This window comes from Coccinella septempunctata, chromosome 1 (assembly GCF_907165205.1).
Source record: "Coccinella septempunctata chromosome 1, icCocSept1.1, whole genome shotgun sequence".
NCBI lineage: Eukaryota > Metazoa > Arthropoda > Insecta > Coleoptera > Coccinellidae > Coccinella > Coccinella septempunctata.
Window position 1 is genome coordinate 57,718,133 of NC_058189.1, and position 22,678 is coordinate 57,740,810.

A 22,678-nucleotide genomic window follows, 5' to 3' on the forward strand; every position below is an offset into this window, starting at 1 on the left:
AAAGTGCCTGTATAATATTTTAATTTCAGAGCTCTATCATGAGTATAAGCGGAGATATGAATTTATTTCGATATCGCCATTTTTCCCATTTTTGCTTATAACTCGAAAACAAAAGAAAGTGGCCATAAATGACTACTACTATTGTTAGTTCCTCAGAGAAAGAGAACTTGAATGGGGTATCAGATTTTGTCTCTCTCCTCTGGTTTAAAAATTGTGATGCTAAAATATCGAAATTTGCCCACCCTGTACAGACGATCCTTGGTATCTTTATTGTTCCTTTTAAAAACCGTTACTAATCAAATTGGTGTTTACATTTCAAAATTTAAATTCCCCCAATTTTTCAACTCTTTATAAAACGCAAAATGCTCTTCCTCTACCGATGGTGGCTTAAAAGTTTCTTGATATGTGGTTACGGTTGAAAACGCGGTGCTCCCGCTAATATGTAATTCTTTAATTTTTTTTTCGAATAATAATAAAGTCTAGAAATGATTTCACTTTCATTTTGACCGATCAAAGTAAATGAAGAAAGGAACAGAATATCTTTTCCCTTCGATATAATAATGAAATGAAATAGGTAAATGCCTTCAGAAACAAAATGACAAACAATAATAATTGAATCGGTTTTTGCTCGGTTCACTTCATTCCCTTGGCGGATAAAACTAAAAATATCAAATATCATCATTCTTCTCTGCAGAAAAATTGATTTTCACTTGTCTAAACAGAGGGACACGGATCATTTTCGTGATTCTCAAATCTGAAGACGCCAAAACACGCAAAGTACGGCTTTGCACCAAATATTGATAATATGCATGCAGTTGGTCGCTCAAAATATATCGCGTCATATTTTTCATTTGACTACTGATGTGTTCCAAAGGACAAAAAGACGATGTTGAAAAAATTTAAACCCTTACAAGTTAATCTAGGAATAACTGTGTTAAAATATAATTTCAGTTTAAGTAGTTACAAAAAATATATTTTCATAGGAATAATGAGTAATTTTTTTCATTTATATCTACTAATGTTTAAATACAGACAACCCAACTACCTCTACCTAAAACAGGCATCCCTATAATGGGTGAGTCTTTGACTCGTACAAATATTTTAACAGTAGATTCTTGAGGTCAAAAGAAACACTTTTTTTCAATACCATTTTTTCCGGATAGGCTCGATTTAAAAGATATAGGCTGTTGAAAACCATAAAAATATGTTACATATTTTCAGTTCTTACAAACGGTTTTCTCGAATGAAATGAATTTCGAAATATAATTTTACATTTATTTTTCTAACACAAGATATCACCCAGGTCTTCCAGTTTTCTCATTATGACCATTAAGTAACAAAAATACCAAAAATGCAAAGAACCCAACTCTTGAAACTAAGTTGAATGCTATGTAATGAATATATGAACGTTTTGTAAAAGTAAGTATTCCTCATATTTTCTCGTATACCTGATGTCTGTGATATTCGGAAAATTGGGTATTTTGGCTTAATGCAACTCTTTTTAAAAGATCCACAGATCTGTATAGTGTCACAGATTTAGCTAATCATTCTGAAGGTTATTTTGTTTTTCCAGATATAGCATAGCTCATTATGAAAATTTAAAATGGCTATATCTTTTTATCAGGGCCGCATTCTTTTGACCTCAAGAATCTGCTGTTAAAATATTTGTACGAGTCAAGGACTCACCCTGTATATTTTTAAGATTGATTAAAGGATACTTTAGGAGGGGTATGCGTTTTCCTTGAATTTTTTATTTTTACTCCTTCTGTTTTAGATGTTGGGACTTTATCACTTTATTGGGACCCATGAGGAGTTTCAAAAAGTATTCATACTAATTTTAGTTTGTTCTTCTATTAATTCGTTATTCCTTGTGTGCATTTTTATAAACCAATTTCCTTATTATGCCATTAAATTATTATATTATTTGCTGGATAAGTATAGAATTCTCTTAAGAAAAACTAATTCATGTATTTTTTAATGAATAGTTAATTCAGTGTTAAAACTTTTTGAATATTTTCTTCGACAATTAAGATTTCAAAATTGTGCTCGGTTTTTGAAATATTCCGCTGTAGCGAATATACATGGTGTGAATAAATAGTTGCGAGAAAATTCAAAAGTGGTTCCTTTTCGAGTAGCCCCCTCCCGAAAGATGGCACCTGAACAGCAATTTTTGAATGTTTTCTCAGAAACCAAAAAACTAATGAAAATAAATTGAGTAAACATTATATGGAATCGTGAAGACAATGAAATAAAATTTTGGAGCTGTTCTCCTCCTGAAATTTTACTCGCAAGAAACTTTTTCCTTATTCATAATTCACTGAAAAATTAATTTTTGATAGCTTGATTCATTTTGAACAAATAAGGCCTCCTTCAACTTCTTGCTGGAAGTAACGGTTTTTCAGAAAAAAATAATTTGTCAACAGGTACCTAGCGTGAGTCGTATGGCTGGGATTATTAGATTAATTTCGAACTTAAATGACACTCTGTAGAAAGGAAGGAATTAATATACACAAATAAATTGATATTAATTCCGAAGGTTTTAAGTTTGTGATTATAAATTATTTGAATTCCTAGAAACCTTATTTCAAACTTCCCGCCGTATAACTTCTAGCAATTTCCTCTGTCTGACAGATGCCAGAACAAAACAGAAACAACGTTAGTCATCATTTATTTGTGTTTTGGTTGTGGACCTTCAGTGCTTTATGGAATGTGGTGATATCTGAGTTTGCAAAAAAAACCTTCCAATCGTACATCTGCTCTTGAAAACCTTTCACCCGATCAAACATTTTGACCTCTTGGTCTATAATGAGGATAATTTCTAATTGTGAGTATAATTTCCTCACCCCCTTATGTCAAAAATGAAATCCATCTATTTTCGTAGGGAAGAATAATGTCGGAAGAAGACTTAAATCTATCAAACAATATGAAAAAGTTGGAAATAGAAAATATTTCTAGCAAGAAAGAAGACGACAGGAAACATACACACAATCCATTTATGCGTAGAAGATCGAAATCTCTCTCTAGTATCAATTTTGGAACATGTGACTGTTCTAAAAATGTACAAAACATAAAGCATACAACGTCATTCAAACGAACAAATAGAAAAATTTTGCGCGATCCTGTATTTAAATATGTCAAATTGAATCACAGTGGTGAAGTGAAAATATCTAAAATAAAATCCTGCTCTAAAAGAAAGGACAGGTTATTTGGACATGGATCTCAAAATGATCAGGACTTTAAATCACTTATTCATGGATGTGAAAAGTTGAACATTAGTCTGTGTGATATTAAGAAATTTTCATCCCCAAGTTTCCTGAGTGCTCGTTCTCCTAATAAAGTTCAAAGAAGTGATTCTTCTAATGTTGGGACTAGTTGTTCTACACAAGCAAGAATGAATACAGCTCCTCCTTGTGATGTTACGATAGATGAACTAGCAAGTTATTTTGAAACGTTAGTTCATATTCCTAAAAAAATGAGCTCCATGGCTGAAATGATGTATATTTAAAGTTTATTCTATTTAATTGTAGGTTATAATTGTAATTTTTTGTAAATTTTTTCGAATATACTTGAATTATGAAGAAGTTTTGAAGTCTTTCATTTGAAACATGATCAAAAGTACCTTTTCGTGAATTCATGTAATTGCTATATTATATTACATAGTAATTACAATTCGTTACGGATACATTTTATAAATAGGAACTGTTATTTCATATAATTAATATAAAATTGAAATCACCTAACAATGGTTTACTGCAGTCTACAATTATTTGCCATATTCCTTATGTGTCAACCACTTTGTAGTCGATTATGTAACTGCTTTTTCATCAAATATATTCAAAATTAAATTCTTGCAATATTAGCATGGCAACCCTAATCTCTCATTTTAATACTTGGTCTTTGTTGTGTCCGATCATTGTGTATGGGTGATAAAGAATTTCTCCACAGAAGGATTTGTATGAGGATGCAATACCAGAAGGAGTATGTAAGTAAAATTTTTCATTTATCAAATTGAATTCATGTTTATTTATCTTCATCATTATCATGGTGGTGAATCTGAACATGAAACTATTATGTACTAAATCATATCACAAAAGATATCAATGTAGGTGTATTTCAATTCCACAACAGCAAAAAGGGTTTAGTTTCACCATCACTTGCTTGAATTTGCTTTTGTGATAGCGATACATGTGTAATGACTTATAAAAACTTTATTCAATTCAGTCTATACGTACCTATAGTGTTAGTTTTGAGTTTCTGAAAACTCTGTAATTCTTATTTATTTATCGAAGAGAGAAAGCAAAAAAAAATATTCGAATAGAAGACGTCATGGTCGTTAATAATCGAAACTAGGAAGGATTGGGAGACCCTCTCTAGTAAAAATATCAAATTGGGTAATTTCAAGAATTTCTCCATAAACATTTTCATCCACCCCCCGTATGTTCTTATCAAAGAGTATCATGTACTTTTGTTCTTATCAAGCTTACTTCACACGATATTGGCCTCACGCTATAATCAGAGTTATAGATAAATTCAAGTCCCACCACGAAAATGTGGGCATTGAGTATTTTATAAAATATATGATATTAATTAATGATGTTTGTTCAGAAATAATGAGTGAAAATTATAGAAAAAAGTAGCTTTTAAGCTTGTTAAGAAAAAACTAAAGATAAGTTGCTCTATGTCTTCCATAGAAAAAATTCGACTGTCATTTGTCACTGCTGCTTTTTGCATTCCTTCATTTCCGATTTGTGTGGAGTGTAAGGTGGAGCGAATTTTGAATTTAAAAATTTCAAAAATACTATTCTTAAGTGAAAGTCAATGTGTATTTTACTGTAATAGTGATATTGAATTAACCTTATAATGGCAACTCAACCCCACAGTCGAAAAAGAGTGTGCTATTACTATGATAGTAAGTATACAAGAACAGTTTTTATTCACAATTCAAATATCACAATTTATTCTCTCAAACTTTGAAGTTTATCATTAGATTTATTTTTGCAATTTTATGAACTATGTGTTACCTGTGGGTTATCAATGCGTATGATTTTTGAAATTATAAATCGACATCTTGACGATAGACTTTTGTGCACCGTATCATTCACTGTCCGTTCATTGGCTAGATCTGCTGTGACGTCAGAATGATGCTACCGACTACGGTGCATCGATGAATTCACACTAAACCCTTGTAAATCATTCATTGTTAATTTTATTTATTTTTTTTCAGGTGATATTGGAAATTATTATTATGGTCAGGGACACCCTATGAAACCCCATCGTATACGTATGACTCATAATTTACTTTTGAATTATGGATTATACCGCAAAATGGAAATATATGTGAGTATAAAGAGATGCCTTCTGAGTATTTTTTAATACTTGGCTGGGATGAAAATAGGGATTCCTCTCTTCAATCTTCATATTTTTTAACTTGAAGAACGGTAATTACTAAACTGATTTATGGTAGTAAAGCGGAACTGACCAGCATGAGGTGAAGAGATTTTCCGACATTTATTTTAAAGAAAATTGATAATTTCTTTATAATTGATTTCGCCTCATAGCCAAAATATATTTATATTGGTATTCAATAAGGAGTTAACATATTTTGAGATTCAATTCTCGATATGTTTAATCGGCTTTAAGTAAAGTAATTTTCGTGTTGATTCGATTATTTCCATGACTGATCAATTCAGTGAGCGAATTGTTCCTGCAGTTGAAATGTGGTATGGCAAATTGCCAAACTCGATAATCTTAAGTGGTTTTGACAATTATTCCGTCAGAAAACCTTATTCCTAAATACCAAAAGCAAATTTACAGAAAACATTCTTTTTTGGAATACTTTGTGAAAGTTTGATTTGGAATGTTTTAATCCAAATCAAACAGAGTGCGAATGTAAATTGTGCCAAGATGAAGTATGGAATCTGCAATAGAATGAACCATATGAAAAGGAAGAAAAAATATTTGTTCAAAGGAAGATTCTGTAAACCTTGTTTGTACTCCAAACATTCGGTGCAGATTTATATACAATTTATTCATTGGTTGGTCGTCTTTTCTTAATGTCAGCTGACATAATTCTTGATCATAATAACATTAGTCGTGCTTACTGATTAAATTTTTTCTGAAGCTGATTCTATCTGCTGAAAAGGCTCTAGATCCATAGTTTTAAATGTAAAGTACATAGTTTGAAGTACGAAAAAGCTATCATTTATTAATGAAATTACATTTATGTTTCTTTAAATTGTGTTTTGTTTCATTCAACCTTTCCAGCTTCTCTCTTCTCTTGAGATTCGATCGATATTTGGATCAAAAAATTTTGTGGAGTAAATTCTCTTTATACATGGATATTTTAGGTGGAGCATTCTTCTTCAAACTTCTTATCAGTTTTCTTTCAAAGCGTCTTTCAAAGCATCTTCAAAAGCAACATTGTCTCAAAAAGTTGCTAATTATAAATTGTATATTCTAAATCAGAAACATCCATAAAGAATCCATAGAACTCCCTCTTCAACTTTTTCTTTGCATTTTTCACCCAAAATAAGAATGGGATCACCCAGAACTTAAACCTTGAAAATGATATTAGATTTTTATATATTGGCTATCTATAGTCGGAAAAAATATTGCTTCAAGCACAAAAGTACTAATTTTGCTCATTTATTAATTCTTTTCTAAATATCTGCCTCATACCGTTTTCCTTCAATTTTTATATACTCCACTTTACAATATCTCAAAAACCAACTAATTTCAAGCAATAGGATATTATTTGCTGGGGAATGTTCCTAAATTTTCATCCTACGATATTATATTCAACATAAAGCTTCTAGGGAGTTTAGTTGCTGAATTGCTTCAAAACTCTGTACCAAGTTTCATTGGGTTAGATTGAGTATCAAACTTGGATGGACAAATAGAATTTCTTCTTCATGTTCAGTATGATCATGGGGCGGCCTTTTTATTCCTTCTGGAGATTTACTAACCCTCAAGAATTTTGCCATTTGTCACATATTATTTAAATCCTGGCTGATCATGTTAGGCGAAAAAAAGTCTGTTGCTTGCATTGTGTATTTCATTCCAGTTTTAGAAAGGCCTTTCATTTGGCATTGTTGAAGTGATACTTCTTTTATATTCATTTCATATAATTCTGTTGAATAAAGTTACAATTAATTATCTTCAGTTACTCAAAGATATCCGAGTATTCATTGTATGGGTCTATTTCTAGAGACCACATAAGGCTACAGCTGAAGAAATGACCAAGTTCCATTCAGATGATTACATTAGGTTCCTACGTTCTATCAGACCCGACAATATGTCTGAATATAACAAGCAAATGCAGAGATTCAACGTTGGTGAAGACTGTCCTGTTTTTGATGGCTTGTACGAGTTCTGTCAACTTTCGGCAGGTAATATTCACAAAGTGTTCTGTTTTATTTATTATTATATTGAATTCAGGAGGATTATGCAAATTCTGAAAATTCATAAAATATTTGAAAGGTAAAAGAATGACTTGATAAAGATTGAACAAGTGTAGAAGCAGAATTTCAGATTCATTTTGACAATTTTTTCATTTTTAACGTATCAATTCTGTTGTTTTTTACCTTATATAAACAAAACTATTCACTTCATTGAAGAGTGAACAGAATTCAAGAACAAGAATTATATTTTACAGGAGGTTCTGTGGCTGCTGCTGTTAAATTGAATAAGCAAGCTTCAGAAATATGTATAAACTGGGGCGGTGGTTTACATCATGCTAAAAAGTCTGAAGCTTCTGGATTTTGCTATGTGAATGACATTGTATTGGGAATATTGGAATTGCTCAAATATCATCAGAGAGTACTTTACATCGATATTGATGTCCATCATGGTGATGGAGTAGAAGAAGCATTTTATACAACTGACCGTGTAATGACGGTTTCATTTCATAAATATGGAGAGTATTTCCCTGGTTAGTATGTTAATATTGCATTTTTACATATGCTATAATAGTGAATAATTTCTAGGGACGGGTGACCTTAGAGACATTGGAGCAGGCAAAGGAAAATATTATGCAGTAAATATTCCTCTTAGGGATGGTATGGACGACGAAGCCTATGAAAGCATATTTGTACCAATAATAAGTAAAGTCATGGAAACTTTTCAACCCAGCGCTGTGGTACTTCAGTGTGGAGCTGACTCATTGACAGGAGATCGATTAGGTTGTTTCAATTTAACAGTTAAAGGTCATGGAAAGTGTGTTGAGTTTGTGAAGAAATATAATTTGCCATTCATGATGGTGGGAGGTGGAGGTGAGGCTTCAATATTATTAATTCTTGCCCTTCAAGATACTTGATGGGTTAAAATGAAATATTTTGTTGTATTGAATATACATGACGCATTTATTTTTCCACTGCAGGTTACACAATAAGAAATGTCTCCCGTGCCTGGACTTACGAAACATCGGTCGCTTTAGGTGTAGAGATCGCCAATGAACTCCCTTATAACGATTACTTTGAATATTTCGGGCCCGATTTCAAGCTGCACATAAGTCCCAGTAATATGACGAATCAAAACACAGCTGATTATTTGGAAAAGATAAAAACGAGACTATTTGAAAATTTGAGGATGTTACCTCATGCTCCTGGTGTTCAGGTACAGGCAATTCCAGAAGATGCCATGAACGATGATTCAGACATGGAGGACAAGGTTGACAAGGATGAACGTTTGCCTCAAAAAGAGATCGACAAGAGAATAGGACATGATAATGAGTTTTCGGATAGTGAAGATGAAGGAGAGGGTGGAAGAAGGGATAACAGAAGTTATAGGGGGAAAAAACGGCCGCGATTCGATAAGGGCGATAGTAAAGATGTTAATATGGAGATAAAAGAAGAAGTCAAGTCTGAAAAAAGTGAGTACAAAACTTCCAAAACTCCTTTTCAGGCAAAGTAGACTGAAGAAATATGAGAATGAAATAAAATTCATAATTGCCAAAGTCGAAAATGAAGTTTTTATAGCTCTCTAATTTCAAAGCTGTTTCAGAAAAATTCTCACTCGCCTGAAACATCACATTCTTCAAATATTTTTATTTTTTTCAGGTGATGATGACGCTAAGCTCAGTATAGTAGAAGATACAAAAAAAGATAGTGGTCTGAATCAATGACACAACCTAGCTCCACATCCTAAGTTTAAGTAATTATCAATGTAGGATATTTTTTTACATTGTGTTAAGTGAACTTACTGAAGTAAACAAAGTGCAAAAGTTGAAAATGGATCTCTGTGTAAATATTATCCATATCAGTGTTATTATACAACAGGAACTTTCCGTGTGTGAATGCCTCAATACTGTTTTCAGGGATTTCACAGAAAATGAGAAATACTCAGATTTTTTATTTTTTTACTGTAATCCATTGTAAATTTTTACCACTAACTTCTTGTCGTAAGTTTTAAAAATATTCAACTTCCAAAATGTTATTCAATACCTAATCAGAATAACGTTGATGTGAATTTTGCTGAGCTTTTTCAGTCAGTGTAAGTGAAGGAAATAATAGCGGTGAATTATACAGAAATCAATCTCTTAATGCATCATTAAAAATCAGACTTATTAATTATTTTGAAAGTGATTTTATGTTCGATTTGAATTGTCGGAAAATGTTGCCACTAACGTTAGAAAAAACATTTTCGTTATACTCGATCATATTGAGTGGTCTCTACTGAATGAGTGGGGCAGGTAATTGGCTTGTCCCTTTCTGATAGGAAAAATATTTCATGAAATTTGAGTTCCATAAGAAAAATTTTCAAAAATATGTATGGACACTTGGATTGACCATCTTGGTGAACAAAAAATTCCTCTACCTGGCTGTGTGCATTATGAGGTTACTAGATTTTCCTTATTGCAAACTTATTTCTAGCTATTATTTATGAATAATATTTTATGTGTACCTTGACATTTTTCCAATAAATCAATAATTTTCGACCTTAAACACTTTATTTTCAGTATTTTTTCCTTTACATAACCTTGGCATCAAAATAGAATTGACACAAAAGTAAAAGGAAGTAGTTATTGGGTGTGTTCACAAACTTACTCCGAGAGTAGAGTATGAGCATACTCTGAGGAACTGAAGGTAACTTTGTGAACGCTTCGAGTAATCAGAGCTTGCTCAGAGTAAGTTTGTGAACTCAACAATTGAAAGTGAATACTGAAAGGTTCAGTTTTATCCAACGATTTACAAATGTACAGAAAATACTTGTTACAATTATTGAAATTTTTCAAAAATAATTTTCTCTATAAATCTTTTTCGAATATCTGGTTGTGTCAATTGTTCCATTGTCATACCCTCGAATTCTGTACCTTTCACTAAAAAGTCAAGGCCTATTGGTACAGATGATGGAGGTCCATTAACCCATTCAAGTGTTAAAGGGTTCACTGACAGCCCCTTCTCTAAATCCACGGCCATCTCCTACAAAGACATATTATTTTAAATATATTTGATTTTGTTCAGTTTGGACTTTATTAATTGCAATCTTTTTTTGGCCAATAATAAGCATTACTGTGTTAAGATGAAAGTACTCACAGCTGCAGATTTGGTTTTAAATTCAACCATAGCACTTCCTTTCTTCTTAGACGATAACACAAGGGCAGTAACATCACCATACTGGAAATGAATAAGTTACTTCCTAACCTCATAAAGAAAAAAGATCTTACTTTGGATAGACATTTGAGCAACAAATCTTTCGAATAACCACCATTGGATTCATCAGTTTTTGCAGCTTTCCATTTTATTTTGATTCTATATTTTGACCCATCACAATGTTCTCCTGAACCATGTTCTTCTCTAATCTTATTTGTCACCAATTTAACTTCATCCTCCAGAGCTTTAGAACCTTCTTCTCTTAATCTCTCAATTTCTTCCTATAGATCAATAGAAAAAATGTATTAGAATAACACAATAATGGAAGAAATTTTCATCTCAGTAACCTTAAGTTTTTGATCTGATGTTTTTGCAAATTTCACTCCCTGATTGTTAGCAAGGCGTTCCCTGCTTTCTAGATCCTCCTTAAATTTTTTTCGTTTACTATCCAATTCTTTATGTCTTAAAGCTGCTTCTTTACGACCTCTTAATATTTTATCATATGACAGTCTAACTTTTTCATCTGATAATATTGCCAAGATTCTGGTGAGCTTATGAAATTCTACAGCTGCATCTGGATTATCTGGATTTTTATCAGGATGGCATTGGAGAGCTTTTTTTCTGTAAGCTTTTTTTATCTACAAAGATATTAATGAAATATTGAAAAATAAAATATCAGCCTTCTCACATCATTTATAGAACAAGAAGGCTCTATATCCAAAACTTCATAAAGGTCGAAATCAAGACCTTCTAATGTCGATGCATCCATTCTTGCTTTTGCAATTTTTGTTTATTTATTTATTTCATATAAATTTGTATAAACATTAACCATAAAAATTTGTTAGGTTAGTATATGACATTTACTCATAAAAGCACAGAATATCTAAAAACTTTCATGCACAGAGTTTTTGTTTCTTGATTCTGAAAAAACAAAAACCCCTTGAAGTTGTATGCAAAACATAAATATGGAGATGATAGAAGAAGTGCTATGATATCTGCTTTTTTAAAATTTAATTTGTGTTCATTAACAACAATAAAACTATTTTCTATTAACATTTTGAAACTGCTAATCAGACACGAAGAAGAAGAGCTGCCAACCAGAGACAAGAGGTTGCCTGTCTCTATGCTTCAATCTAATAACCACAGATTACAGAGTAGAATAGATCTGACACTCACGTTCTACGATGAAAAATACAGTTTATCCCGCCCTCAGCGCCCCCATGCGCTTGCCACCCAACTAACCGGGAGAAATGTCGGTATAACGGGAAACTGCAATCGCATGGCGCGAAATTTAAATTAGCCCATTCACTGGTATTTTAGACGTCGATAGAATAATATGGATTATTAGGGCGAATTTTAAGGAGAAATAAAACTTGTCATGAACAATATACATATATTGATATACCCAGCACAGGAAAAAAAAAATATGGAAATACATAAGCTATAATTATGGCAATGAATATATGAGCAGAGGTAAAATGTCAATAGGGTCACATATCTTCGTAAGACAATAATTATAATAAACAGTAATAATATTGTTCATAGGAAATGAGGTTGAAATTATTATATGTTCAGAAATCTTCAACATTATCCAAAAAGGACACAATGTTTGTTGGGAGTCGGCAATAGAAATCAAAAACAGCATGCCAAAGCTTAGAATGCATGAATAATTTGAAAAAGAAAAAATTAGTTGCCCAAAGACCTATGTGGATTTTATATTTTCCTGCAGGAAAGATTTCAAAGTCTCTAAACAACGACTCCCTGTTTTATCTTCCTCACAGTTAGATCACCAGGAATGCACCGACATGAAATTATTAATAACTAAAGTTTTGAATGATGAAATAAAGTGTTCAACATTTGGGTTAGTATTCCTTACTCCATATGCTCTAATGTACCCAAAAAAGTTTACTAAACAATCTTGATTGAAAGCCCCAGTGAGAATATATTTAAAGTGATAATCATTGAACAGTTTTTGAGTAAGGTAAAGGAATGCGTTCAATGTTGTCACTATATTCTTCAAAGTGGGTACCACAATGGATCTTTTCTTTCGAGGGCAATAAAATGAAATACTGTTGAAAATTTGTATCGCCTGCTCCCAACAAACATTGTGTTCTGTTTGAATACTAACCGTCTTCTTTAAGAGTTTCGCAGTGGATGTCCAAGCTCTGGATACATTCAACGAATCAAATAACTCATCCAAGAATAGTATAAAGTCAGCTCTGTCGATAGCCTCTCTGTGAAGCTGAAGCGGATGCTTGATTTCTAAAAAGGAAAATAGTAAATTTTTGTATTATTATGTTTGAAAAAAATACTTACCCCATTGAGAAATGAGCTTCATCATTGATCCCACGGAGTGGCTTAATAACTGACTACACAGTTTGACTTTCATTTCCATTAACACAAGTTTTAAAGGGTTTGGTTGGATTGGTTTAAGTATAAACGATTAATGTTATAATTACGTGGTTCTTTGAATCAAATATTTCTTACAAGAAAATTGATTTCCTGATAAAACTGTCGAGTTCAATAAATGGGTATTTTTAATTTACACTCGTATAACACAGAACACATACTTTATGTCGTATAAGATCTCGTTTGTAAACAAGAATTTGCATTACAGTATATTGACATTGACACTGTTGGCGTTCACAAATCCAATATGTCAGAATACAGTAATCTGTGGAGAATATGATATATATTTTCGTGTGCAGTGCCACATAGCGATTGATTGCAGAACTAAAAACCGTATTTGGGGTGGGGGTAAGGAAGTGTCAAGCCCCTGCTAATAACCTCAAACACAACCTGTCATGCTCAAAGATTATCTCTATAATCTTTGGTCATGCTATTATTTGTATATTTGTAAATATTATTCCAAAGACGGCAGTTGTGTCTGTATTATTCCAAATTTCAACTTTGAAATGGAAACAGACAATATTTCTCAACAAGTTGAAGAAGTAGAAGTGCTCAAATCCATTTATGAAAATGAATGGATCGCCGAAGATGGAAGTGGATCTTTCATTATGAAAATATCTCCATCTGTGAAACTATTCATCACCTTGCATCCAGATTATCCCTCCGAAAAACCACCAAAATACGAACTAATGGCTCCTGAATTATCTGCTGATGAGAAGATTAAGTTATATAAAGAATTCAAGACGATTTATGAGTGAGTAACAATATTTATTTTCATATTTTTCAATTATTAACAAATATTTTCGTAGAGAAAGTATGGGAAGCCCCATTTTGTATCAATGGATTGAAAAATTGAAGGAGTATACAATTTTCAAACCTAAAAATATAAATGAGAAAAAGAAAGCTTTGGATGTCCCTAAAACACAAAAAAATAAGCCAAATGATGATTTTGAAAGATTTTCTAAGCAAGTTGTACATGGACCAATTATAGAGGATCGTAAAAGTGTATTTCAGGGACATGTATGTGCTGTTAGCAGTGAAGCTGAAGTCAGGTAAATCTATACAAAAACAACCTCAGATTTGACTAGGTATGATACTGAAGGTATAGAGGTAAACAGCTCTGTTTTAAATTCCTTCTAACCAATGCATAATTTTTCTTACAGAAATTTCATTGAGTTCCTGATGGAAAATAAGAAGATTGCACAAGCCACTCATAACATATATGCATATAGAATTATTAAGAATTCATCATTCTTACAGGTATGGATAATTGTTCATAATAATATATCAAAATGAATTTATTGAATATATGAACTCTACTTTTTACATAAAAATCCCATAAAACTTTACACATCTTCTTCGTTGCGAAGCACGATTGTTCTTTCCTTAAAGAGTGGCAAAGACCACCAAGTCTTGGATCGCTTCAAAGTCTCCGACAAACTAAGAACTTCGTGAAATTTTATGCAATTTTTATGGCAAGTGCTGTTGCTGCTCGCCAGTGAGTATGCGCCTTAAGACTGGTATTTTTTTCAAACTGTTTGATGTTTACCTTTTCTAGTTACATATCCATCTCCCTTCAATTGTCCCTGTCTTAAGTCTAGTCCACATATATTATAAGGTCTATGACTATTATTAACTATTATCATTGATTAACTAGTTTTTATTCTATATTGATCAAATTTTTTATCATTACCTTATGCACACATATTTATTCACAGGACTGTGAAGATGATGGTGAAAACCATGCAAGTAAAAGAGTGTTGCATTTACTGCAGTTGCTGAATTTAGAGAACGTTATAGTTGTTGTATCTAGATGGTGAGTAAAGATTTCCAGTTTTCAATAGTTGAGTAAGGAAGCTATTTGTGTTTGAAATTTAATTATTTTATTCATTTGGTCCCACTCGTTTTCTGAGTTATTCAATTGAAAGACATCGGAAATTTTTTTATTCCAGGTATGGAGGTATACAGTTAGGACCTGATAGGTTTAAACATATAACAAATGCAGCTAGACGCGCGTTGGTACAAGCTGGATTCGTTAAATAAGTTTTTATTTATTTATTAAACAAGAAATATATATTTATACAATTTTATTTTGATTCTATTTTTTATTATATAACATTGGAAAATGTTGATATAATTTGTTTCCTGATAATTTTAATGAATAAATCGTTTGAAGAAAAGTTCCCCCTCATGTGTTTTTTTGTAATGAAGCAAGAATAACTTCCCCATATTACGCTCTGCAATTTATTGAAGAATATGTAACTAATCTGTTAACATATGTTGATATTTTACTGTGTATCAGTGGTTTCAAAATAAGTTTTTGTAGTTTCTTGCAAACTAGATCCATCAAAATTTTTATCACTAGTGTCTAGGTTCAGCATTATTTTTTTTATGAATCAATTCATTCTCATCCTCCTTTTTGCTCTCTAATTGTCTGTTCAAATTTTCAATTGTTTTCTCATCCAGTTCTTCCTCCACAATATTAAGTAACTGCTCTACTTCTTCATCTAAAGGTGCATTATCCGTTATTTCTAGGTTATTATGAGGGGTGAGTAATATATTCATTATGTTAGCTGTTATTCTCGAAATGTTGTACTTGAGAATTGGTTCAGTTCCTATAATTATTGGTATGCCTGGTGTATCAATACTGGGAAATCCACAGGGTCCATATCTTGGGAAAGCTCCCTGCACTGATACCCAGAGCTCGTAAACAATTTGACAACAGGTGCAACTGGGAAATTGGTTGGTTGGGAGAGTGTGCTCATCTGTTTCTAAAATGCAGAAATAGTCAGTTTTTCCTTGTGTGATATTCACCATTTTGGGTACCCGACAAATATCTGTTCTTACAACTTTGGTCCTTGAAAATGGTCTGAGAGCCCTGGAAACATGATGAATAAGCTTACAGCGTCAGTGTTAGAGTCATTATAGATAAGCCTCGACTGCAACGCCATCTATCGCACTCAAGTGTGAATATGAGATTTTAACACTAGCATTGAATAATAACCCCCATATTTTTTGAGTTGAATATTCAATGACACTGGAGATATATAATAAGAAACGTTTAAATATGAAATCCTAGTAATATTGCAATAGTTTTTCTTATGTGGGATTCCCTGGTTGAGATAAGTGAATGGTCGAAAATTTCAAAAAAAAAACAATAATATTTGTTTATTCATTCATTAATCAGATATACAACTTCAATACTTGTGGAAATGTACTTGCTGTTTCCCTATATAAAAGATAATCACATTTCTCTCAGAACATCATAGTGAGCATCCACCAAAATAAGCTGTTTATTTTCAGTTGGAATATGTGATGATATAAACTTTTCCTCTTAACATTGAGTTACTCAATGCTCTTACTTACCTAAATATATCTAGACGCGTCAAAACGAATATAATACTACCAAATAGCATATTTGAGTGATTATCTATTGTACATAAAACAGGTATACTCTGTTTGATGGCTACTCCACTGAAAGGTGTCCAGACATCTTTCAACTTTTGCTGTTCATCTACGTCCACGTATCCGAAATGCTTCAGAAAATAAATGGATCTGTGCACTTTAACCAGCGATTCGAACTTTAGATGTTGTTCCAAGGCAAGATCCCTTTTGTTTGAAACAATTATTTCTTGATTGTGAATGAAAACGCTGGAACTTTCAATTAGTCACTTTGCACCAATATCTGTTGAGTAGAGGAGGTTTAGAGCTTTTTGATTTGAAGAAAAAATTTTTCTTAGGCATTTGAAGTATATTCACAAGTTGTCCGCAGTAATGTCTGAAACACGCCACTGTGCACAAAAAAAAATTGTAGGTTTTATTAGGATTTTGAATAATTTTTTGTCAATTTGAGTGTTTTCTCGTGCTTGTGTTTCCACCCATGGATTCAAAACAAAAAAATTATTACTTCACGTCAATAAATTGAAATATTCATGAACGAGAAAAAAATTAATATTTTTATTTGAATAATAAATAAATAAATAAAATTATCTATCAAACTCCAATGAACAGGATGGATAACAGATTTGAAAAAAGATCTTACTTTAGATAGACATTTGAGCAACAAATCTTACGAATAACCACCATTGGATTCATCAGTTTTTGCAGCTTTCCATTTTATTTTGATTCTATATTTCGACCCATCACAATGTTCTCATGAACCATGTTCTTCTCTAATCTTATTTGTCACCAATTTAACTTCATCCTCCAGAGCTTCAGAACCTTCTTCTCTTAATCTCTCAATTTCTTCCTATGGATCAATAGAAAAAATGTATTAAAATAACACAATACTGGAAATAATTTTCATCTCAGTAACCTTAAGTTTTTGCAAATTTCAGTCCCTGATTGTTAGCAAGGCGTTCCTGCTTTCTAGATCCTCCTTAAATTTTTTTCGTTTGCTATCCAATTCTTTATGTCTTAAAGCTGCTTCTTCACGACCTCTTAATATTTTATCATATGACAGTCTAACTTTTTCATCTGATAATATTGCCAAGATTCTAGTGAGCTTATGAAATTCTACAGCTGCATCTGGATTATCTGGATTTTTATCAGGATGGCATTGGAGGGCTTTTTTTCTGTAAGCTTTTTTCATCTACAAAGATATTAATGAAATATAGAAAAATAAAATATAAGCCTTCTCACATCATTTATAGAACAAGAAGGCTCTATATCCAAAACTTCATAAAGGTCGAAATCAGGACCTTCTAATGTCGATGCATCCATTCTTGCTTTTGCAATTTTTGTTTATTTATTTATTTCATATAAATTTGTATAAACATCAACCATAAAAATTTGTTAGGTTAGTATATGACATTTACTCATAAAAGCACAGAATATCTAAAAACATTCATGCACAGAGTTTTTGATTATTGATTCTGAAAAAACAAAAACCTTGAAGTTGTATGCGAAACATTGAACTCAAAAACTATGGTGCATACATGATAATAATTAATATGGAGATGATAGAAGAAATGCTAATGTTATCTGTTTTTTTAAAATTTTATTAACAACAATAAAACTTTTCTATGTTAATAGAAAATTTTGAAATTTTGAAACTGCTAACCAGACACGAAGAAGAAGAGCTGCCAACCAGAGACAATAGGTTGCCTGTCTCTATGCTTCAACCTAATAACCTCAAACACAATCTGCCAAACTATTATTTGTAAATATTATTCCAAAGTCAGCGGTTGTGATCGTGCGGTTGTGTCTGTTGTGTGGTATTATTCTAAATTTCAACTTTGAAATGGAAACAGACAATATTTCTCAACAAGTTGAAGAAGTAGAAGTGCTCAAATCCATTTATGAAAATGAATGGATCGCCGAAGATGGAAATGAATCTTTCATTATGAAAATATCTCCATCTGTGAAACTGTTCATCACCTTGCATATAGATTATCCCTCCGAAAAACCACCAAAATTCGAACTAATGGCTCCTGAATTATCTGCTGATGAGAAGATTAAGTTATATAAAGAATTCAAGACGATTTATGAGTGAGTAACAATATTTATTTTCATATTTTTCAATTATTAACAAATATTTTTGTAGAGAAAGTATGGGAAGCCCCATTTTGTATCAATGGATTGAAAAATTGAAGGAGTATACAATTTTCAAACCTAAAAATATAAATGAGAAAAAGAAAGCTAAAAGACAAAAAAATAAGCCAAATAATGGTTTTGAAAGATTTTCTAAGCAAGTTGTACATGGACCAATTATAGAGGATCGTAAAAGTGTATTTCAGGGACATGTATGTGCTGTTAGCAGTGAAGCTGAAGTCAAGTAAGTCTATACAAAAACAACCTCAGATTTGACTAGGTATGATACTGAAGTTATAGAGGTGAACAGCTCTGTTCTAAATTTCTTCTAACCAATGCATAATCTTTCTTACAGAAATTTCATTGAGTTCCTGATGGAAAATAAGAAGATTGCACAAGCCAAACATAACATATATGCATATAGAATTTTTAAGAATTCATCAATATTACAGGTATGGATTATATGAATTTTACTTTTTAAATAAAAATCCCATAAAACTTTACATCTTTTCGTTGCACAGCACGATTGTTCTTCTCTTTAAGCGTGGCAAAGACCGCAACGTCTTGGATCGCTTCAAAGTCTGCGACAAACTAAGAACTTCGTGAAATTTTATGCAATTTTATTGGCGAGTGCTGTTACTGCTTGCCAGTGAGTATATGCCTTAACTAGTTTTTATTCTATATTGATTGAATTTTTTATTATAAATCATTACCTAATGCACACATATTTATTCACAGGACTGTGATGATGATGGTGAAAACCATGCAAGTAAAAGAGTGTTGCATTTACTGCAATTGCTGAATGTAGAGAACGTTATAGTTGTTGTATCTAGATGGTGAGTAAAGATTTCCATTTTTCAATAGTTGAGTAAGGGAGCTATTTGTGTTTGAAATTTAATTATTTTATACATGTGGTCCCACTCGTTTTCTGAGTTATTCAATTGAAAGACATCTGAAAATTTTTTATTCCAGGTATGGAGGTATACAGTTAGGACCTGATAGGTTTAAACATATAAAAAATGCAGCTAGACGCGCGTTGGTACAAGCTGGATACGTTAAATAAGTTTTTATTTATTTATTAAACAAGAAATATATATTTATACAAGTTTATTTTGATTTTATTTTTTATTATATAACATTGGCAAATGTTGATATAATTTGTTTCCTAATAATTTTAATGAATAAATCGTTTGAAGAAAAGTTCCCTCTCATGTGTTTTTTTGTAATGAAGCAAAAAATAACTTCCCCATATTACCCTCTGCAATTTATTAAAGAATATGTAACTAATCTGTTAACATATGTTGATATTTTACTCTGTATCAGTGGTTTCAAAATAAGTTTTTGTAGTTTCTTGCAAACTAGATCCATCAAAATTTTTATCACTAGTGTCTAGGTTCAGCATTATTTTTTTATGAATCAATTCATTCTCATCCTCCTTTTTGCTCTCTAATTGTCTGTTCAAATTTTCAATTGTTTTCTCATCCAGTTCTTCCTCCACAATATTAAGTAACTGCTCTACTTCTTCATCTAAAGGTGCATTATCCGTTATTTCTATGTTATTATGAGGGGTGAGTAATATATTCATTATGTTAGCTGTTATTCTCGAAATGTTGTACTTGAGAATTGGTTCAGTTCCTATAATTATTGGTATGCCTGGTGTATCAATACTGGGATATCCACAGGGTCCATATCTTGGGAAAGCTCCCTGCACTGATACCCAGAGCTCGTAAACAATTTGACAACAGGTGCAACTGGGAAATTGGTTGGTTGGGAGAGTGTGCTCATCTGTTTCTAAAATGCAGAAATAGTCAGTTTTTCCTTGTGTGATATTCACCATTTTGGGTACCCGACAAATATCTGTTCTTACAACTTTGGTCCTTGAAAATGGTCTGAGAGCCCTGGAAACATGATGAATAAGCTTACAGCGTCAGTGTTAGAGTCATTATAGATAAGCCTCGACTGCAACGCCATCTATCGCACTCAAGTGTGAATATGAGATTTTAACACTAGCATTGAATAATAACCCCCATATTTTTTGAGTTGAATATTCAATGACACTGGAGATATATAATAAGAAACGTTTAAATATGAAATCCTAGTAATATTGCAATAGTTTTTCTTATGTGGGATTCCCTGGTTGAGATAAGTGAATGGTCGAAAATTTCAAAAAAAAACAATAATATTTGTTTATTCATTCATTAATCAGATATACAACTTCAATACTTGTGGAAATGTACTTGCTGTTTCCCTATATAAAAGATAATCACATTTCTCTCAGAACATCATAGTGAGCATCCACCAAAATAAGCTGTTTATTTTCAGTTGGAATATGTGATGATATAAACTTTTCCTCTTAACATTGAGTTACTCAATGCTCTTACTTACCTAAATATATCTAGACGCGTCAAAACGAATATAATACTACCAAATAGCATATTTGAGTGATTATCTATCGTACATAAAACAGGTATACTCTGTTTGATGGCTACTCCACTGAAAGGTGTCCAGACATCTTTCAACCTTTGCTGTTCATCTACGTCCACGTATCCGAAATGCTTCAGAAAATAAATGGATCTGTGCACTTTAACCAGCGATTCGAACTTTAGATGTTGTTCCAAGGCAAGATCCCTTTTGTTTGAAACAATTATTTCTTGATTGTGAATGAAAACGCTGGAACTTTCAATTAGTCACTTTGCACCAATATCTGTTGAGTAGAGGAGGTTTAGAGCTTTTTGATTTGAAGAAAAAATTTTTCTTAGGCATTTGAAGTATATTCACAAGTTGTCCGCAGTAATGTCTGAAACACGCCACTGTGCACAAAAAAAAATTGTAGGTTTTATTAGGATTTTGAATAATTTTTTGTCAATTTGAGTGTTTTCTCGTGCTTGTGTTTCCACCCATGGATTGAAAACAAAAAAATTATTACTTCACGTCAATAAATTGAAATATTCATGAACGAGAAAAAAATTAATATTTTTATTTGAATAATAAATAAATAAATAAAATTATCTATCAAACTCCAATGAACAGGATGGATAACAGATTTGAAAAAAGATCTTACTTTAGATAGACATTTGAGCAACAAATCTTACGAATAACCACCATTGGATTCATCAGTTTTTGCAGCTTTCCATTTTATTTTGATTCTATATTTCGACCCATCACAATGTTCTCATGAACCATGTTCTTCTCTAATCTTATTTGTCACCAATTTAACTTCATCCTCCAGAGCTTCAGAACCTTCTTCTCTTAATCTCTCAATTTCTTCCTATGGATCAATAGAAAAAATGTATTAAAATAACACAATACTGGAAATAATTTTCATCTCAGTAACCTTAAGTTTTTGCAAATTTCAGTCCCTGATTGTTAGCAAGGCGTTCCTGCTTTCTAGATCCTCCTTAAATTTTTTTCGTTTGCTATCCAATTCTTTATGTCTTAAAGCTGCTTCTTCACGACCTCTTAATATTTTATCATATGACAGTCTAACTTTTTCATCTGATAATATTGCCAAGATTCTAGTGAGCTTATGAAATTCTACAGCTGCATCTGGATTATCTGGATTTTTATCAGGATGGCATTGGAGGGCTTTTTTTCTGTAAGCTTTTTTCATCTACAAAGATATTAATGAAATATAGAAAAATAAAATATAAGCCTTCTCACATCATTTATAGAACAAGAAGGCTCTATATCCAAAACTTCATAAAGGTCGAAATCAGGACCTTCTAATGTCGATGCATCCATTCTTGCTTTTGCAATTTTTGTTTATTTATTTATTTCATATAAATTTGTATAAACATCAACCATAAAAATTTGTTAGGTTAGTATATGACATTTACTCATAAAAGCACAGAATATCTAAAAACATTCATGCACAGAGTTTTTGATTATTGATTCTGAAAAAACAAAAACCTTGAAGTTGTATGCGAAACATTGAACTCAAAAACTATGGTGCATACATGATAATAATTAATATGGAGATGATAGAAGAAATGCTAATGTTATCTGTTTTTTTAAAATTTTATTAACAACAATAAAACTTTTCTATGTTAATAGAAAATTTTGAAATTTTGAAACTGCTAACCAGACACGAAGAAGAAGAGCTGCCAACCAGAGACAATAGGTTGCCTGTCTCTATGCTTCAACCTAAT

General features: G+C 31.9%; 8 protein-coding genes and 1 pseudogene across 10 annotated transcripts; 4 read left to right on the top strand and 5 right to left on the bottom strand.

Annotated features, from left to right (window-relative positions):
* Positions 1-2,643: 2,643 nt before the first annotated feature.
* Positions 2,644-3,581, top strand: LOC123311880. Its single transcript, XM_044895995.1, has 2 exons — positions 2,644-2,824; positions 2,882-3,581. Exon 2 carries the CDS (start codon positions 2,891-2,893, stop codon positions 3,503-3,505), a length of 615 nt encoding a protein of 204 aa, XP_044751930.1. The 5' UTR covers positions 2,644-2,824; positions 2,882-2,890; the 3' UTR covers positions 3,506-3,581.
* Positions 3,582-4,720: 1,139 nt separating this feature from the next.
* LOC123323056 (histone deacetylase HDAC1) lies at positions 4,721-9,941 on the top strand. The gene is made up of 7 exons (XM_044911255.1): positions 4,721-4,909; positions 5,225-5,337; positions 7,208-7,388; positions 7,655-7,930; positions 7,986-8,270; positions 8,378-8,869; positions 9,057-9,941. Exons 1-7 carry the CDS (start codon positions 4,861-4,863, stop codon positions 9,119-9,121), a joined length of 1,461 nt encoding a protein of 486 aa, XP_044767190.1. The 5' UTR covers positions 4,721-4,860; the 3' UTR covers positions 9,122-9,941.
* Positions 9,928-11,454, bottom strand: LOC123323057 (dnaJ homolog subfamily C member 17-like). Its single transcript, XM_044911256.1, has 5 exons — positions 11,278-11,454; positions 10,937-11,227; positions 10,664-10,870; positions 10,533-10,613; positions 9,928-10,418 (listed from the first exon to the last, which is right to left on the bottom strand). Exons 1-5 carry the CDS (start codon positions 11,356-11,358, stop codon positions 10,215-10,217), a joined length of 864 nt encoding a protein of 287 aa, XP_044767191.1. The 5' UTR covers positions 11,359-11,454; the 3' UTR covers positions 9,928-10,214.
* Positions 11,455-13,428: 1,974 nt separating this feature from the next.
* LOC123323058 (protein IMPACT-like) lies at positions 13,429-15,178 on the top strand. Its single transcript, XM_044911257.1, has 5 exons — positions 13,429-13,752; positions 13,808-14,050; positions 14,162-14,258; positions 14,717-14,814; positions 14,951-15,178. The coding sequence occupies exons 1-5, from the start codon at positions 13,505-13,507 to the stop codon at positions 15,039-15,041; spliced, it is 777 nt and encodes a 258-aa protein (XP_044767192.1). The 5' UTR covers positions 13,429-13,504; the 3' UTR covers positions 15,042-15,178.
* LOC123323059 (protein IMPACT-B-like) lies at positions 13,442-19,635 on the top strand. 3 transcript variants are annotated; one of them, XR_006539250.1, is made up of 7 exons: positions 13,442-13,490; positions 18,227-18,488; positions 18,544-18,774; positions 18,886-18,982; positions 19,074-19,179; positions 19,269-19,366; positions 19,503-19,635. XR_006539250.1 is itself a non-coding variant. In XM_044911258.1 (5 exons), exons 1-5 carry the CDS (start codon positions 18,241-18,243, stop codon positions 19,591-19,593), a joined length of 765 nt encoding a protein of 254 aa, XP_044767193.1. In that variant the 5' UTR covers positions 18,190-18,240; the 3' UTR covers positions 19,594-19,635. The 3 variants fall into 3 exon arrangements, 1 of the variants encoding a protein (XP_044767193.1); XR_006539249.1 differs by lacking the exon at positions 13,442-13,490 and having other exon boundaries at positions 18,190-18,488; XM_044911258.1 differs by lacking the exons at positions 13,442-13,490; positions 19,074-19,179 and having other exon boundaries at positions 18,190-18,488.
* On the bottom strand, positions 15,030-16,653 carry LOC123323062. The gene is made up of 2 exons (XM_044911260.1): positions 16,365-16,653; positions 15,030-15,876 (listed from the first exon to the last, which is right to left on the bottom strand). The coding sequence occupies exons 1-2, from the start codon at positions 16,412-16,414 to the stop codon at positions 15,360-15,362; spliced, it is 567 nt and encodes a 188-aa protein (XP_044767195.1). The 5' UTR covers positions 16,415-16,653; the 3' UTR covers positions 15,030-15,359.
* On the bottom strand, positions 16,936-17,890 carry LOC123323060 (annotated as a pseudogene).
* Positions 19,636-19,772: 137 nt separating the features above from the next.
* On the bottom strand, positions 19,773-21,635 carry LOC123307433. The gene is made up of 3 exons (XM_044889745.1): positions 21,592-21,635; positions 20,916-21,158; positions 19,773-20,428 (listed from the first exon to the last, which is right to left on the bottom strand). The coding sequence occupies exons 1-3, from the start codon at positions 21,633-21,635 to the stop codon at positions 19,840-19,842; spliced, it is 876 nt and encodes a 291-aa protein (XP_044745680.1). The 3' UTR covers positions 19,773-19,839.
* LOC123323061 (dnaJ homolog subfamily C member 17-like) lies at positions 21,487-22,372 on the bottom strand. Its single transcript, XM_044911259.1, has 3 exons — positions 22,191-22,372; positions 21,865-22,140; positions 21,487-21,798 (listed from the first exon to the last, which is right to left on the bottom strand). Exons 1-2 carry the CDS (start codon positions 22,269-22,271, stop codon positions 21,883-21,885), a joined length of 339 nt encoding a protein of 112 aa, XP_044767194.1. The 5' UTR covers positions 22,272-22,372; the 3' UTR covers positions 21,487-21,798; positions 21,865-21,882.
* Between the last annotated feature and the right edge of the window lie 306 nt (positions 22,373-22,678).